Source organism: Elephas maximus, chromosome 1 (genome assembly GCF_024166365.1).
Source record: "Elephas maximus indicus isolate mEleMax1 chromosome 1, mEleMax1 primary haplotype, whole genome shotgun sequence".
NCBI lineage: Eukaryota > Metazoa > Chordata > Mammalia > Proboscidea > Elephantidae > Elephas > Elephas maximus.
Window position 1 is genome coordinate 200,426,132 of NC_064819.1, and position 14,922 is coordinate 200,441,053.

The following is a 14,922-nucleotide window of genomic DNA, read 5'->3' on the forward strand; positions in this document are numbered from 1 at the left end:
AAAGAAAACAAATGACGGTATCTGCTACCAATGATAAAATTTGAGCTTCCATGTGAAAATCAGAATTTGGAAAACTGGTATCCATTACGAGCTTGATAGCTTTCCAAAACTTAAAGGCTTTCCAAATGAAACTTGTAATGATATTAAAAAATCCAATTTTCTGATACTGTATAACGAAATATGTGAACATTTGTAAGAGCTACGTAACTCAGTGAACAAATATTTTCCAAATGATCAATTTATGACATTATAAAATTCACACATGGATGAACAATCCATTAAATGTACAACACAGATTGATGGATTTTAATGTAACAGTACAAATGTTCATCGATGAGGTTTCAGATTCCACATTGCAACTAACCTTTAAGAAACTATGACTTGTCTAATTTTGGTGTAAAATAAAAAAATATTCACAATTATCTGAAAAGATTATTAAAATATCCCTTTTTCCAACCTCATATCTGTACAGTCATATTTTCTTACTTCAACTAAAAGAACACATTGCTACAGATTAAACATAGATGCAGATATGAGAATCCAGCTATCTTCTATTAAGACAGACATTAAATAGATGTAAACGTAAAACAGTGGCACCTTTGGCACTAATGTTTCGTTTTGGAAAATATATATCTTTTCATAACAGTATTTATGTTAATATGTAATGATTTGTTATTTTTAAATAAATTAATAAATATTTTAAAAACCTCTTTTTTATAATTTCTGGTACAATAAATATTGATAGATATAACCAATATAAATGAGAACTTTTTGAGAATGCCAAATATATATTTTTTTAAGGATGTAAAGCAGTCCTGAGACCAAAGGTTTGAGAATCACTACTCTAAAGTTACGTAAGATGGCTGAAAACTGATGCTCACATTTAGTCTCCAAGGAGAACCTACATTAACAACTGAAATGGTGAAGGTATCAAAACAGTAACTGGCTTTTTTTGAACAAGTGAAAACTATTTTTTAGCACAGCATCATTTTAGTAATCGGTAGAATTACGGCAAACTTTAATTCATATTTATTTGTTGTTGTAGGCCACATGTTTACGTACCTGTCACATGCGTTGCTCTAGCTAAGGTCAATATCAAGGCTCGGTTCAGTTCTTCAGATTCCGCTGACAGCACTGTTTTGGGATCGCTAAGAAAGCGTGTAAACTGTGGCTGTACCTCCGAGCTACCTAACGCTGTTATAAGCCTGAGTGCAGTGCTCTCGACACTGTAAGGCAGAAGGACAAAAGAAACATGAAAAAGTTAAGCTGCATATAAAATTTCAGAATTACTGAATTAAATTCAATTCCAGGTTAACAATGGAAAAAAAGCAAGCAAACTAAAAAGAAAAAAACAAACCTGCTTCTTTTGTGTGAGAATGAGATTTGTTAACTTGCATTAAAATCCTGAGGTATCAAATATTATAGTGAGATCTGACATTTTACACATTTGAAAAAGGTAAGTTGTAGCCTGAAGAACTCAAAATTTTCACCTGGATATATAAGATTTCAAAAATTTCACTGTTTTATCTGAATATATTTTTACTTAGAGTAAAATTAAAATGAGAGGATACTTAATCATAATCTGACATTTACTGAAATCTAGCAGCTCTGTCAAGGGCTAAGTTAGAATATAATGACAAAGGCCTTGGATGTACTAATTCTCAGTCCAAAGATCTTGAGGCAAGGACTCAACTATCTTAATCAGTTTCTGTTTAAAAAACTGGACTACATTTCTTCTTTACTGGGAAAAGAAGAAAAGAACAACTCCAGAAATACAGGGGTTTGTATGACAAAGAAGCAAATTTTGAGGTAAAAGATTAAGTTCCCCAATGCCAACAGAATTTCTAATAATCTTATGGAGAGGCAGTCTTCAATGGGCTTACCAAAGATGAAGCTGGTTCTGGTTTGTTTGTGCCACTGCAGCCAAAGTATGAAGATGACTCAGGAGCTGAACTCTGTAATGAGGCTGAATGTGATGCATCCGGTAGCTAAACATCTCGAGAAGTGTGTGTAAGATCCCCCATGCGTGAGACTTGAAAACAGTTGGCAAAAGCTGACCTTGAGAAACAAGACAATTTAAAAATTAAAATTATTGAAAGCTATCCATTAAAAGATATTTGAAGAAAAGTCACACTGAGTAAAATGTATGCAGAGATTTAACCGTGAAATACACTCTCCATAATTTCTGCTTTATATATAAGAAAAAAATACAGATTCTAATTATAATGCCAAGTTTGCTCTTTGTTTTTTCATAAAACTTGACAAAGTAATACTCAAGTTCATCTGGAAAAATAAAACAAGAAGGCGAGATATAAAAAAAATTACCTTTCCTCACTTCTCAGTTATCTTTTAAATTATTGTTATACAGTGAATGTTCCCAATTGTTTGAAATATGAGGATCCCTTTTTAACATAAAAAAGTTGCATCACACCTACCCGTGTTCTCTCCTCCCTTCAAAGAAAGTTTTATTCAACTCCCAATTATCCAGGAGACTGAGTAATTGTGGTTAAAATTAAAATTATACTGTATTGGTGAAAAGTAAGAGTTATCATGAATCAGAGAAGCACTTGCATGTTAGAATCCTTTGTTTAAAACTGCAAAATACACAACAGACATTATAATGTGTCTTCTGCAGTGTAGAAATAGTCTTTCTCTACTGCCAGTCAGTACCCACAGAGGAGACCACTGGGGCCCTGGGGTGAACCAGTAGCAGACACACAGCAGAGGAGGCAAACGGGACCACATCTATGCTGCTCACTGCAGCCTCAGAACCTAGCACAGTGCCCTTTTCTTACCCAGAGAACTCACTCCCCTGATTCTCACGCTTCCTACTGCTCTTTTTTGCTTTATTTTTTCTATAACACTTATCACCCTCTGACATACTACATATTTCACTTATTTACTTAGTTTATTGTCTGTCCTCCTCATTAGCACGTAAGTTCCACGCTGGCAGTGATTAGATGAGTACATATTGAATTAATGAACAGGTTAACAGTTACAAACACCAGAAAATTTGTCTTACTGATAAATCCTTTGATGCCCAAAGATTCTATTTCCATATAGACCAATAAACGACTGTAAGTTTCTACTAGGGCTGGAGCCAAGGCCACACTGGACTTTGCATGAGCAAGTTTTATCACCCTAGTTGCAATGCTGTGAATAAGGCTGAGAAGAAATAAAAGGGAGAAAATAAAAATCCATATTTTTAGCATAGATACAGGGGTTACTCTACTTATGGCTAAGTTATTCAGTATAAATCCGAACTTAAATGGCTAAAATGAACCTGATGCAGTTAACGTATTTCAACAGAGCAGTAAACTTGCTGGTGAGGCCCTATACTACCATTATTTTTTCACAAAGAACACGCCCACGTAAACAATACACCCGCACGTATAACGCGCCATCACCTAGGAAAATAATGTGCAAGGCGGTTGTGCAGTTGGCAAAACACATATAATACACATGTTATTTTCATAAAAATATGGTTAATTCTGGTTTTTATGGTACTTTAAATGTGTACCAGGATCTGTCTGCTCATGGAAAAACAAAATGTGAGTACAACTCATAGACATATTTGAGTGATTTTAGTCTTTCTTTTTCATATATGTAACTTAAACCATTTGAGATATTAAATAACTTAAGTCACAGAATTACTTAAATCATTGCAAAGGCATAAATGTTAGGTTCCGACATGGCTTTCCTCAGATCTGTCATGCATGCAAGTAAAGCATACATGTAATTCTCAGTGTTTACCATTTGAAAAGGAGTGTGGCTCTTCTAGAACTGATGCCCTACCTCGAGGCCCAAAGATCCATTCTTTGCCCCACACAGTGTTTTAAAGTTTAAGCCATACTTAAAAGCGGGAAGACTAGAAATAAAATATCTGGATTTCCAGCCTGTCATGGATTGAATTGTGTTCCCCAAAAAATGTGTGTTATCAACTTGGTTAGGCCGTGATTCCCCGTATTGTGTGGTTGTCCTCCATTTTGTGACGGTAATTTTATATTGAGAGGATTAGAGTGGGATTGTATAACACCACTCTTACTCAGGTCACCTCCCTGAGCCAAGGTAAAGGGAATTTCCTCGGGGTGTGGCCTGTACCACCTTTTATCTCTGAAGAGATAAAAAGGAAAGGGAAGCAAGCAGAGAGTTGGGGACCTCATACCACCAAGAAAGCAGCACCAGGAGCAGAGCACATCCTTTGGTCATGGGGTCCCTGCGTCTGAGAAGCTTCCCAACCAGGGGAAGATTGAGGACAACGACCTTCCTCCAGAGCCAAAAGACAGAGAAAGCCTTCCCCTGGAGCTGATGCCCTGAATCTGGACTTGTAACCTACTAGACTGTGAGAGAATAAATTTCTCTGTTAAAGCCATCCACTGGTGGTATTTCTGTTATGGCAGCACTAGATGACTAAGACACAGCCCTTCTTGAAAAAAGTCAGAAGATCTAGCTGCACTAGGCCACATTCCTATGTCACAGAAATGAGCTAAAGCGGCAGCATGAGATGATGAGCCCTGCACGCCCCAGGCGGCCTCAGTCCTCTGTACACACACAGGCTGCCATGGGCATGTGAGCCTGGACCCTCAGTCAGCACCAGGCTTTGTTAATTTATATTACCAGCTTGGTCCCTAGAGGCACTTGAGATTCTAGAATCACACTCAACAGAGCCTTTTTCTTTCTTTTAGAAACCATAATGTTCAAATCTAAAAGTGCCTCCATACGTAAGCAACACAGTATCACAGTGTATGTCTACTTTGGTAAAAATCAAAACAAAACATATATATTTATATACTTACACAAAGGAAAAGATATTCAGGATATAGACGAAAAATTTTACAATCTGTCTCTCATGGAGGGATTATCGCAATTATCACTATAATAATATTCATTTTTATAACAAAATAAACGTAATTATTTCAAAACATGCACCTAGCCATATAATATACATGCAAAATCATGACATCAAGGGCCAGGCTACACTAATACCAACACTAATACCAACTAAGTCAAAAGGACATACCTCATTTTGGCATGAACTGTCAGTGAATCCAGAAGGTTCATTGGTAAGGGAGTAATAGATCCTGAAGCCAAACAGCTCGTTCCAGGGAGAGGTATCCTCATAATTCCATTTCCATAAATAGTTTCTACCAGAGCCCCCATGGGCAATGTAAAACATTCTGAATTTGTGGAATATGCATTACACAACAGGGCAATCTTATAGTCATTCATCTGTAAACTCTTATTTCTCAGGCTCTGCTGTAGGAACCTAAAAATTCCAGTTCATTAAACAGAAAAAATACAAATTATTTCCATAAAGTGAACTCGCATTTTTTAAATTATAAATTTATGCTAATACTATATTAATTCTTAAAGGTATTAATAGTTTCTGCGCAAAATGTAGAGTGGAAACTTATATACAGATGGGGGTAGCATTGCAGAAGAAAGTTAAGACAAGTTAACGGTAATGAGTATTTGGTAAGTATATACTATATATGCAACGTTCTATCAGGTTACTGTTCAGAGAATGAAGAAAAAATTCACAAAAACGTGGACTAGGTTTCTATTTATTATCTATCTCTTTAAGCACAACAATATGCCTTAATTACAGATGTCACTGTGAAAAGATGATCCTAAGTGGGTGTCTCATAAATGAAGGCCAAATGAAATGTGAAGCTATCATTTTCCTTGGGTTTATCTGTATATTCTAGACTCCCTAAAATACACAATATATATATATATATATTTTTAAATAAACGTAAGTATTAAAAAAAAATGCACCTAGCTGTAAAATACACTCTACAGTCTCCCACGAACAGATTTGGCAGTCTTTTTTGGAAGCCTAGAAGGGAAGTTCAACTATTTCCAGCACCTTTGACTGAAGCTTGGGTCTATCTGAGAAGAGCATCTTCTTTGAGTAGTCACAACTTTGTTGTTGTTAGGTGCCATCAAGTCATAGACACCCTATGTACAACAGAACGAGACACTGCCTCGTCCTGAGCCATCCTCACAATTGTTGTTATGCTTGAGCCTATTGTTACAGCCACTGTATCAATCCATCTTGTTGAAGGTCTTCCTCTTTTTCACTGACTGTATACTTTACCAAGCACAATGTCCTCCTCCAGGGACTAGTCCCTCCTGATATGTCCAAAGTATGTGAGTCCAAGTTTCACCATCCTTGGTTCTAAAGAGCATTCTGCTCTACCTCTTCCAAGACAGATTTGTTCGTTCTTCCGGCAGCCCATGGTATAGTCAATATTCTTTGGCAACACCATAATTCAAAGGCATCAATTCTTCTTCGGTCTTCCTTATTCATTGTCCAGCTCTTGCATGCATATGAGGCAACTGAAAACATCATGGCTTGGGTTAGGTGCACCTTAGTCCTTAAAAGGACATTTTTGCTTTTTAACACTTTAAAGAGGTCTTTCGCAGCAAATCTGTTCAATGAAATATGTCATCTAATTTCTTGACTACTACTGAAGGCTGTAGTCTTTGATTTTCATCACTAAGTGCTTTGAGTCCTCTTCACTTTCAGCAAGCAAGGCTGTGTCATCTGCATAACACAGGTTGTTAACGAGACTTCCTCCAATTCTGATGCCCTGTTCCTCCAAAGTCAGAACTTTGGAGGAGATGAAAGGGAATATGCCAGCCAGATCAGCTCAGTCAATTCTGGCAGCCCAAGGAGTAAAAGGTATCTCAGTAAAATCATGCTCAAATCCCAAACACTTAAGAAATTTCAAAACATTTTTACATACTCTTGGGAAGTAATAACTTTAATTAAAGTACAACATGTAAAGATAAAGATCAGCCCTGAAATTAAAAAAAAAAAAAAGATAAACATACACTGGGTTAATCTTCTAGATGTTTTCTGATGCAGGTAATAGTTGGTCAGTTTTCTCTTGCTACAGTATACACATTAAATATTTACCCTCATTCCCAGTGGGAGTAGGGGTATTCTCCAACTTCACACTAATACTATGATCAACATTAGATTACAATTCCTATCTATTGAACAATGAAATTAACTGTGAAGCTATAAATAACTTACTCATGGTGGAGCCTTAAGGAATGAGGTATTGGAATCTGTAGCTTGGAGTTGTCGTTTTGGGCTTTTCTATTGAGATGAATCCAAATACAAGTCATTGCAAAGGCATGAGTTGACTGGGGTTTGTTAATATCAGGAACCGGGATACACTGAAAAATAACAACTTGCATATTATAAAAAACAGAAGAATTATATTAATCTATTTCCGATATATATCTTTTTAAAATATCCTATATTAATTTCATCCCAGCGGTTCTTTGACTATTTAACAATGCATTTTTTTTTTTTTTTATCAGAAGGTCTAACACCCATAAAATATTGATACAATTATAAAGCCATGTTTTTACTTGGAAAGAGACTAAAAGAAATTCACAGGTGCTTAGTCAAGCTTTTCCTGCTATCACAGAGTATTTGCTAACAAAAATAATTTTTTAATGGCAAACTTTTCCAAAATGGTCAATAATGTATATTGAAAAAGACATCATCTTTTATAAAAAATAATGAAGCAATACAGATTTTCAAATATTCATCATATCGAGGAATGCCACGACTCATTTTGCAGAGAAATGCTAAGGTTAAGTCGCTGAGAGTTTTTTACCTAAATTATCCCAGATCAATGATTTATTCTTTTAAATCTCTTGGAAAAAACTAGCAACACTTATTTCAAATTCCTTAATTCAACACCTTCAAAAAATCTTCCTACATAAAAAACCTACTCATCTCTTTTCTACTGATTAGTATTTAAGAATCTGAAGCAACCTGGATTAGGTTTGAAAACAAACAAAAAAAAGGTTACTAATACACAAATTCTGCCATAACTCTTTCATTTAAAAAAAAAAAAAGACAAACTTCCTTCATACTTATGCTATTGTTTTAAAATTAAACACATTATTGGGAAATCTTACTGAATGTGAAAGATGTACTAAAAATTTATGGAATTTCTAAAAGCCTCATACATGCTTTTCAAGAATACATAAAAATTGAAGAAATAGGACTGGTCAGCGGGTGGGAGAGAGACGATGATGAAGAGTGAGCTAATTATATCAGGCGGACACTTGAGATTGTGTTGGCAACTCTTGTCTGGAGGGGGGATGGGAGGATAGAGAGAGAGGGAAGCCGGCAAAATTGTCAAGAAAGGAGAGACTGAAAGGGCTGACTCAAGAGGGGGAGAGCAAGTGGAAGTAGGGAGTGAGATGTATGTTAACTTATATGTGACAGACTGATTGGATTTGTAAACGTTCACTTGAAGCTTAATAAAAGTTATTAAAAAAAAAATTTGAAGAAATATACAATCTAAATAACTATCATTAAGCAAATTGAATATTGATTGGTGAAATGACATGGTGTCTAGAATTTGCATTAAATTGTCCATCATTAATAAAAAAAGATGAGGATGGAAGAAACAAGAACATTTCTTGGTGATGGGTATATGGGGTTTACTATTCTAGTCACTCTTTTTTTATTATGTTTAAAAATTTCCATAATAAAATGTTTGTTAAAAATATCAATTATCAAAACATATCACATTTTACTCAAGCATCTTATACAATGAGAGACTGAGGGGACATGCTGAGACTCAACTGGCAAAAACTGGCAGACACCGTTGTTGTTTGGTCATTCAATGCCATATATAGATTAAAACGGCTTTCATGCTTTTTTTGAAACTGTAGATCTACTTAGAATGCAGAGAAAGAGCTTCTATACAAATGTTCAGTTGTGACTCACGATAAACTTTAGAAACAACCTAGTTCAATTTCCTCATTTTCCATAAAAGGAAACAAATGTCAACAAAGACTGAAAGTCCATCCCCTGACGATGGTTATTTACAGAAGGGAAAAGCACTCAGGTTTCCAGCCTCCAAATCCAGTGCTCTTTTCACAAATTCACAAGAAAACCCTTAAACATAAATTAAACATAATTCACTCAACCCATTGTTCAACTATTCAATAAAACTTACTTCTTTCTCTGGGTACAGAAGGTCAAAAAGCTTCATAACAGGAAGAAAATCAGCCAGTGCATTTTTCTGAATACTTCCAGAAATGAACTGCAGCAGAACCCACATCAGATGATCTCGGCCTTTAATAAGTCCTCGCCCTGCTAACTGTAAAAGATGTTTAAATACACATCTGTATATGGCTAGTCAAAAAAGAAGAATGCAGGAAAGTCAAAAAAGAGAGAAACCCTTGTTTCTGCTCTCAGAAAGTCGACATCTAATTTTGGCATTTAGTTACTACATGGTCTCAATGTGTGTGTGTGTGTATATATATATATATATACTTCCTCTCTGTCCCCCAAAATAGCTATACATATAAAAAATTCAGTGTTTTAGAACATAATTAAATGGATCATGTATGTATGAGAATCAAGTTTAACATGGAATCATTTTTACCAAAAATATTTCATCAAAACACAGGCGATATTTTATTATTCTAAAAGCATTTTTTAAATTCTCAAGCATTGCTTATCATGTCTTCCACTTGTATTCCCTTTTTTGGATTCACCTATCCATTCACTGCCAAAGCAGAAAACTGAGTCACTTCCTCTATAATCGGTCAGTGCCAAGGCCTATATTAACATCTTTGGCATAATTGGTATCTGGCTCCTTCTCATGGCCCTAGTTTAGATCTTCAGCATAATTGGTATCTGGCTCCTTCTCATGGCCCTAGTTTAGATCTTTTTGACCTGGACCATGGCAGTGTCTCCCTTACTAATATCCTTAATATCCTCTGGTGTTGCCTCTATCTGTCTCCACACTGCCATCTTCCCACACACGAGCATTTGCAGTGATTTTTCCAACTTACATATGATGATGTCATCTCTCCTCACTGCCTCCAAAAGAAAATCTAAACTCCTTGGAGCAAACACCTAACAGGAGAAAGTTCTGTCTCTTCCTGCCTTCCTCAGCTCACCAAGGCTCTTCCCTTTATATTTTTTATCCTAGTTGTCACTGACCTCTATTCTTTCCCAAACGATCTTACTGCTAGGAAATGCATTCCTGTTTTTCCCCCTTGGCAAACTTCTATTCGTCCTTCAAATATTAGCTTACAGATCTTTTTGATAAAACCATGCCTGATTTCTTTGTTGTTGTTGTTAGCTGCCCTCAGGTTGATTCCGACTCATGATGACCCCATGTGTTCAGAGTAAAACCACTCCATAGGGTTTTCAAAGCTGTGACCTTTTGGAAGCAGATCACCAGGTCTGTCTTCCAAGGTGCCTCTGGGTAGCTTCAAACTGCCAACATTTCCACTGGTGTCAAGCACTTAAACATCTGCGTCACCCAGAGACTCCCCTGATTTCTTTGATAGAAATTATTTCCCTCTGTTTCTGTTGCAGGGAAATGGACTGCCACTATGGCGACGGTTTTATTTTAATCAAATTGTTTATAAATATATCTTCCCTCTAGTATAGAGTTCCCTGAGGGTACACATAGCGGCTTTTCATCTTGTATCCTCTGGTTCTTGTGCTATGAGTATGCAGAATGAATGAATGAATCCTGTTTTTACAGTGACAAGAGAGTGAAAATATAAGAAACCATAAAAGCACTGAACAGAAATAAAGGATCAGAACCTCTGGCACTGTCAGAATGAAATCAGTAGGCAACGCCCATACCAGTCTAAAACATACTGATCAACAAGGGAAGTGGCTCTGACTAAAAGAGTTAGTACATACCTTCTGATGAAGAGAAAGAACCATATGTGGAAAACTTGCAAACTGGAAAAGCACAAAGAAAATGAGCTGACTCGAGAGATGCTGCCACAGGAGCTGGCTTGTTCCCCCATCGTCGAACTTCTCCTCAGTCTCCGATCGCTCCATAGCATAAACCACCAGATCCACCAGCTGGTCCTCCAGCACAGGGCAGCGCTGCTTGTGCTGTAAGGCAGAGATTAAATACAGTATTCCAAAAGCCTCCCGGTTAGTTTCAGAAGTTACCAGTTAATGAGTATTCATTGTAACAAGAGGCTGGGAAGCATGGAATGAAGTTGAACTTAAGAAGTTAAAGTTGGGCTTAGTCCATTAAAGCTGCATCATGTTACATTATCATGGAGGATGAGTTTCATTAAAAAAATTATTTTTTCAGCTCTCTCACAAAACAAACTTTCCATTACTTTTGACTTCCACTCCAGATATTATTGTATCACTTTGACAAAGGGCAATGCACAGTAGAAAATTTTGTTATTTATCCTTTGAAAAACGGTAACATTTTAAAAGGTATATAAAACAAATCTGGCAGTATTAATTTTTGCAATCTAACTCAAAACATGAAAACCTTGGATTTCCAGGGATCAAATACTGTGATAGGAGAGCAAATAAAAGAGTGTGTGAATCTATTTATTTTACAGTAAACACAACAAGCTTACACTAACTTTACATACAGAGTTATTCCTAGACAGCCGCCAGATTATTCCACTTTGTTTTTCAATCTGTGGTATCGACCATAATACTCCCAATTCTGAAATGAAAACTTCCTTTGGGTGGGTGGGTGGATGGGGGGACTGATCTCCCAGTGAACCTCTACTCTTCCCTCTTGGAGGCCAAACATAATGCAGCTTTAATTTAAAATTAGACTATTTTCAAATCTAAAACAAGAAAAAGAATTGAGTTTAAACACTAAAAATGAAAATGCAACTTCCCTTTCTAGAGGCAAAAAGATCTGTGCTTTTTAAAGTGATTTTACAAAGTATATTTTTGACAAAAGAAATATGTTAAGTTGTATTTTAAGCCATTTTCATATTCCCTTTATAAAGCTGTATGACTTAGTAGCCAGGCAGTTGGAAGCCTTTCTAGTGAATACTAATACATTTTCCCCCTAGACTTTATGATTATTTAGTCTTTTGCCATGAAAAAGGGATATGATTTCTCCAAATTTAGGGAAAAAATGCAAAATGGGGACGAATTTTGAAAAATAAAACATAATGAACAGCATCCCCTCTTTTGCATGCTCTTTGCCAGCTTCAAACTTGTAAAGCTTCAATATAGCTGCACTTTATTAATGCATGCAAATAAAACAAACATCTAACCAAAACAGGAAGCATCAATGGTTATTTCATATTTTTTTCCAAAAACACAATGCCATGATCACAGTTCAACCACATTACAGGTTTACAGATAGCAATATTAACACCGCCAGTTGAGAGACTACATTTTTTTTTCCTCCAAATGTAATTATCATTATGAAGCAGAGCAAAGTGCAACAGACAACACTACAGACTATTTCTTAAATCAGCATGCGAAACTACTTTGTACAGGGCTTGAAATTCACTAGTTCTGCCAACCACCAGCAACCTAAGAAATGTGTCAGACAACACAAATTGAGAGTGAGATCATTCAAAGTATACAAGAGTCAGAAAAATTTGTGAAAAGAAGTAAAGCCAGGATTTCCAGTAGGAATTTTTCACTAGTGATGGCTATTTGTTTCTAGTTTGGAAACTAACGAATCTGCCATCTATTCCTCCATCCACAATGGTCTTCTATCAATCTGCTTCAGGAAAAAAGAGCAAACTAAATAAAATTGGTTTTTAGCACCTGAGTCACTTTGGAGTTTCCCTTTTTAGTGTCAGTTATTATTATTTTAAATGGATTTTCACCTACATTTTTTCAGGGGTGTAATGACGAAGAGGTAAGCCAAAATATGTTGAGATTTTTACAAAGCACGCACCAGGAAATTTACAGTTAAAGCCGATGAACTTTCAATATATGCAATGACTCAAAATTACTCCCAAATTTTCTACAAAGTATTAAATCAGCCAGGATGCTCTATGGTGCCTAATGCCTTCATGTCTGAGGGCAGCAGAACATTTATCAGAATTAATTCCAAATTTCTGAGGTGACTTTGGTTAAAGCCAAGGTTAGTTCTCCAACCAACTTTACAGATAGCTTAAATATGTTGCTTTGTCGCCAATTATCATAGTACCAAGAGAGAAAGAAAAGTCTTAAATATAAAATATCTGTGTTGCTAACTATTTTACTCTAAGTTTTGCTTTAGTTTTCAATTTGTAAAAGACAGGGACATTAAAATTTAGACTCCCTCCACATAAGATTATTTTACAAGGTGGAACAAATGAAAATCTGTAAAGCAGTTTAGTGATCTGAAATAAAGGTTAATAAATAAGCAATCACTAGGCTAACTCCATAAGCCAATGGGTACTGTCTCTGTGGCTATTCACATTTAGGTTTCTGAGAGATTTAGTAAATTTAAGGCTACAAAATACAGGCATACATAGACAAATTTGTTAGTTTACATCACATATAAATGTATCCTTAGTTAGGCATATATAGTCGAATTTGTTAGTCTACATCATTTAGACGTATCTTTAGTTAAAACTTGTTTTAACAATAAAAATATCTAAATATGATATTTTAATAATTCAATTCCTACATAACGGCAAAAACTGCACTGGAACCTTACCTTAAGTTTTCAGCTTTAATAAAAGCTAAAAATCAGGTACAAGTCATTAATAGGAACATTAGCATTATCCCCACACATACTTCTGAATACTTTCCCTCCACTACTTCAAACAGCAAATGATAATGCTTTTCACTCTTAGTAACCCACATCCTATACTAAGTGACATCAGACACTTTTCACTTATCAGTTCTGGCACTGCTTTTGCAGTGATATTTTAGCACAAGGTACTTAAACCCAAGAAAACCAAACCTACTGCTGCCAAGTCAAACCTACTGATAATTCTGACTCATAGTGAATGACCCTGTAGGACAGAGAAGAATTGCCCCACAGGGTTTCCAAGGCTATACTTCTTTATAGAAGCAGACTGCCACATCTTTCTCCCCATGGAGCAGCTGGCGGGTTCGAACCATTGACCTTTCGGTTAGGAGCCAAGCACTTAACCACTGTGCCACCAGGGCTCCTTATACTGTACTTCCAAACTCGTTGCTGTCAAGTCGATTCCAAGTCACAGCAACCCTAAGGATAGAGGAGAACTGTCCCACAGGATTTCCAAGGAGCAGCTGGTGGATTTGAATTGCCGACTTTTTGGTTAGCAGCCAAGCTCTTAACCACTTTGCCACCAGGGCTCCTATACTGTTCACTTCACCACCAGGGCTCCTATACTGTTTACTTCACCACCAGGGCTCCGTACTAATTTAGGTGGGCTTAAATTCATTTAAATTTTTTATTTCAGTGCTAGAAATCAATTTTAAAGCAATACCCTATTTATGACACACTGGGAAGGAAAATCTCTTTCTCTGTCATTTATTCTATTTTCTGCTTTAGCCGAGAAGGCTGCCAATAAGAACTAAAGCACTAAGCCAGTTAATACCACTTTCAAAGATGCCTTTCAGTGATAAACTGAGTCATCAGCCTAGTACTTTATTGTCTCAGGGTAACCAAAGTTCATCTACTACAAGAGTTCAAGGAGTGTATCTGTTTTGTAATACTTTTACTCAGAAGAAAGAACACAAAATCTGTGTAACAAAATAAGATTTTTTCCCACTGTGTGTTTAAGTCTAACACTCCTCCACCTTACTGGTCACAGAACTGGGCTATTTATGACCTTCTGAATGTGACCAATTATAGGATAAATTACAGCCCAATTCCTACTGGAAAATGTAATATGCACAGCTCTTAAAAAGTTTCAAGCTTTTAAGTAAATTATTGCATTGCTAGAAGAAGTACAGAAAGTATAGTGCAGGATATAGTTCTGTAATGATAAAAGATGTAATAAGATGACTTAGTTATTTTTAATCATATGCTTCTTGTACTGTGTGTTCTCATTTTCTACTCTACATTCCAGGAAATAAAAATAACATATCCAGTCAATCGAGCATATTATCTTTAAACTACAAGGCACTTCACTACAGACTTTGCTATCAAAACAATTACCGATGGAATGTGAATTTTTGACAATGTTTACACTACAGTG

General features: G+C 36.0%; 1 protein-coding gene across 1 annotated transcript in view; it reads right to left on the reverse strand.

Annotated features, from left to right (window-relative positions):
- The window catches only part of MED23 (mediator complex subunit 23), a 56,386-nt gene that overhangs the window by 23,968 nt on the left and 17,496 nt on the right, over positions 1-14,922 (reverse strand). The window contains exons 11-17 of the mRNA XM_049900671.1: positions 10,712-10,912; positions 9,000-9,143; positions 7,046-7,191; positions 5,021-5,266; positions 3,023-3,165; positions 1,884-2,058; positions 1,063-1,226 (exon numbers count right to left, since the gene is read on the reverse strand). Coding sequence (XP_049756628.1) covers positions 1,063-1,226; positions 1,884-2,058; positions 3,023-3,165; positions 5,021-5,266; positions 7,046-7,191; positions 9,000-9,143; positions 10,712-10,912 — 1,219 coding nt within the window. The remainder of the gene's footprint in view (positions 1-1,062; positions 1,227-1,883; positions 2,059-3,022; positions 3,166-5,020; positions 5,267-7,045; positions 7,192-8,999; positions 9,144-10,711; positions 10,913-14,922) is intronic.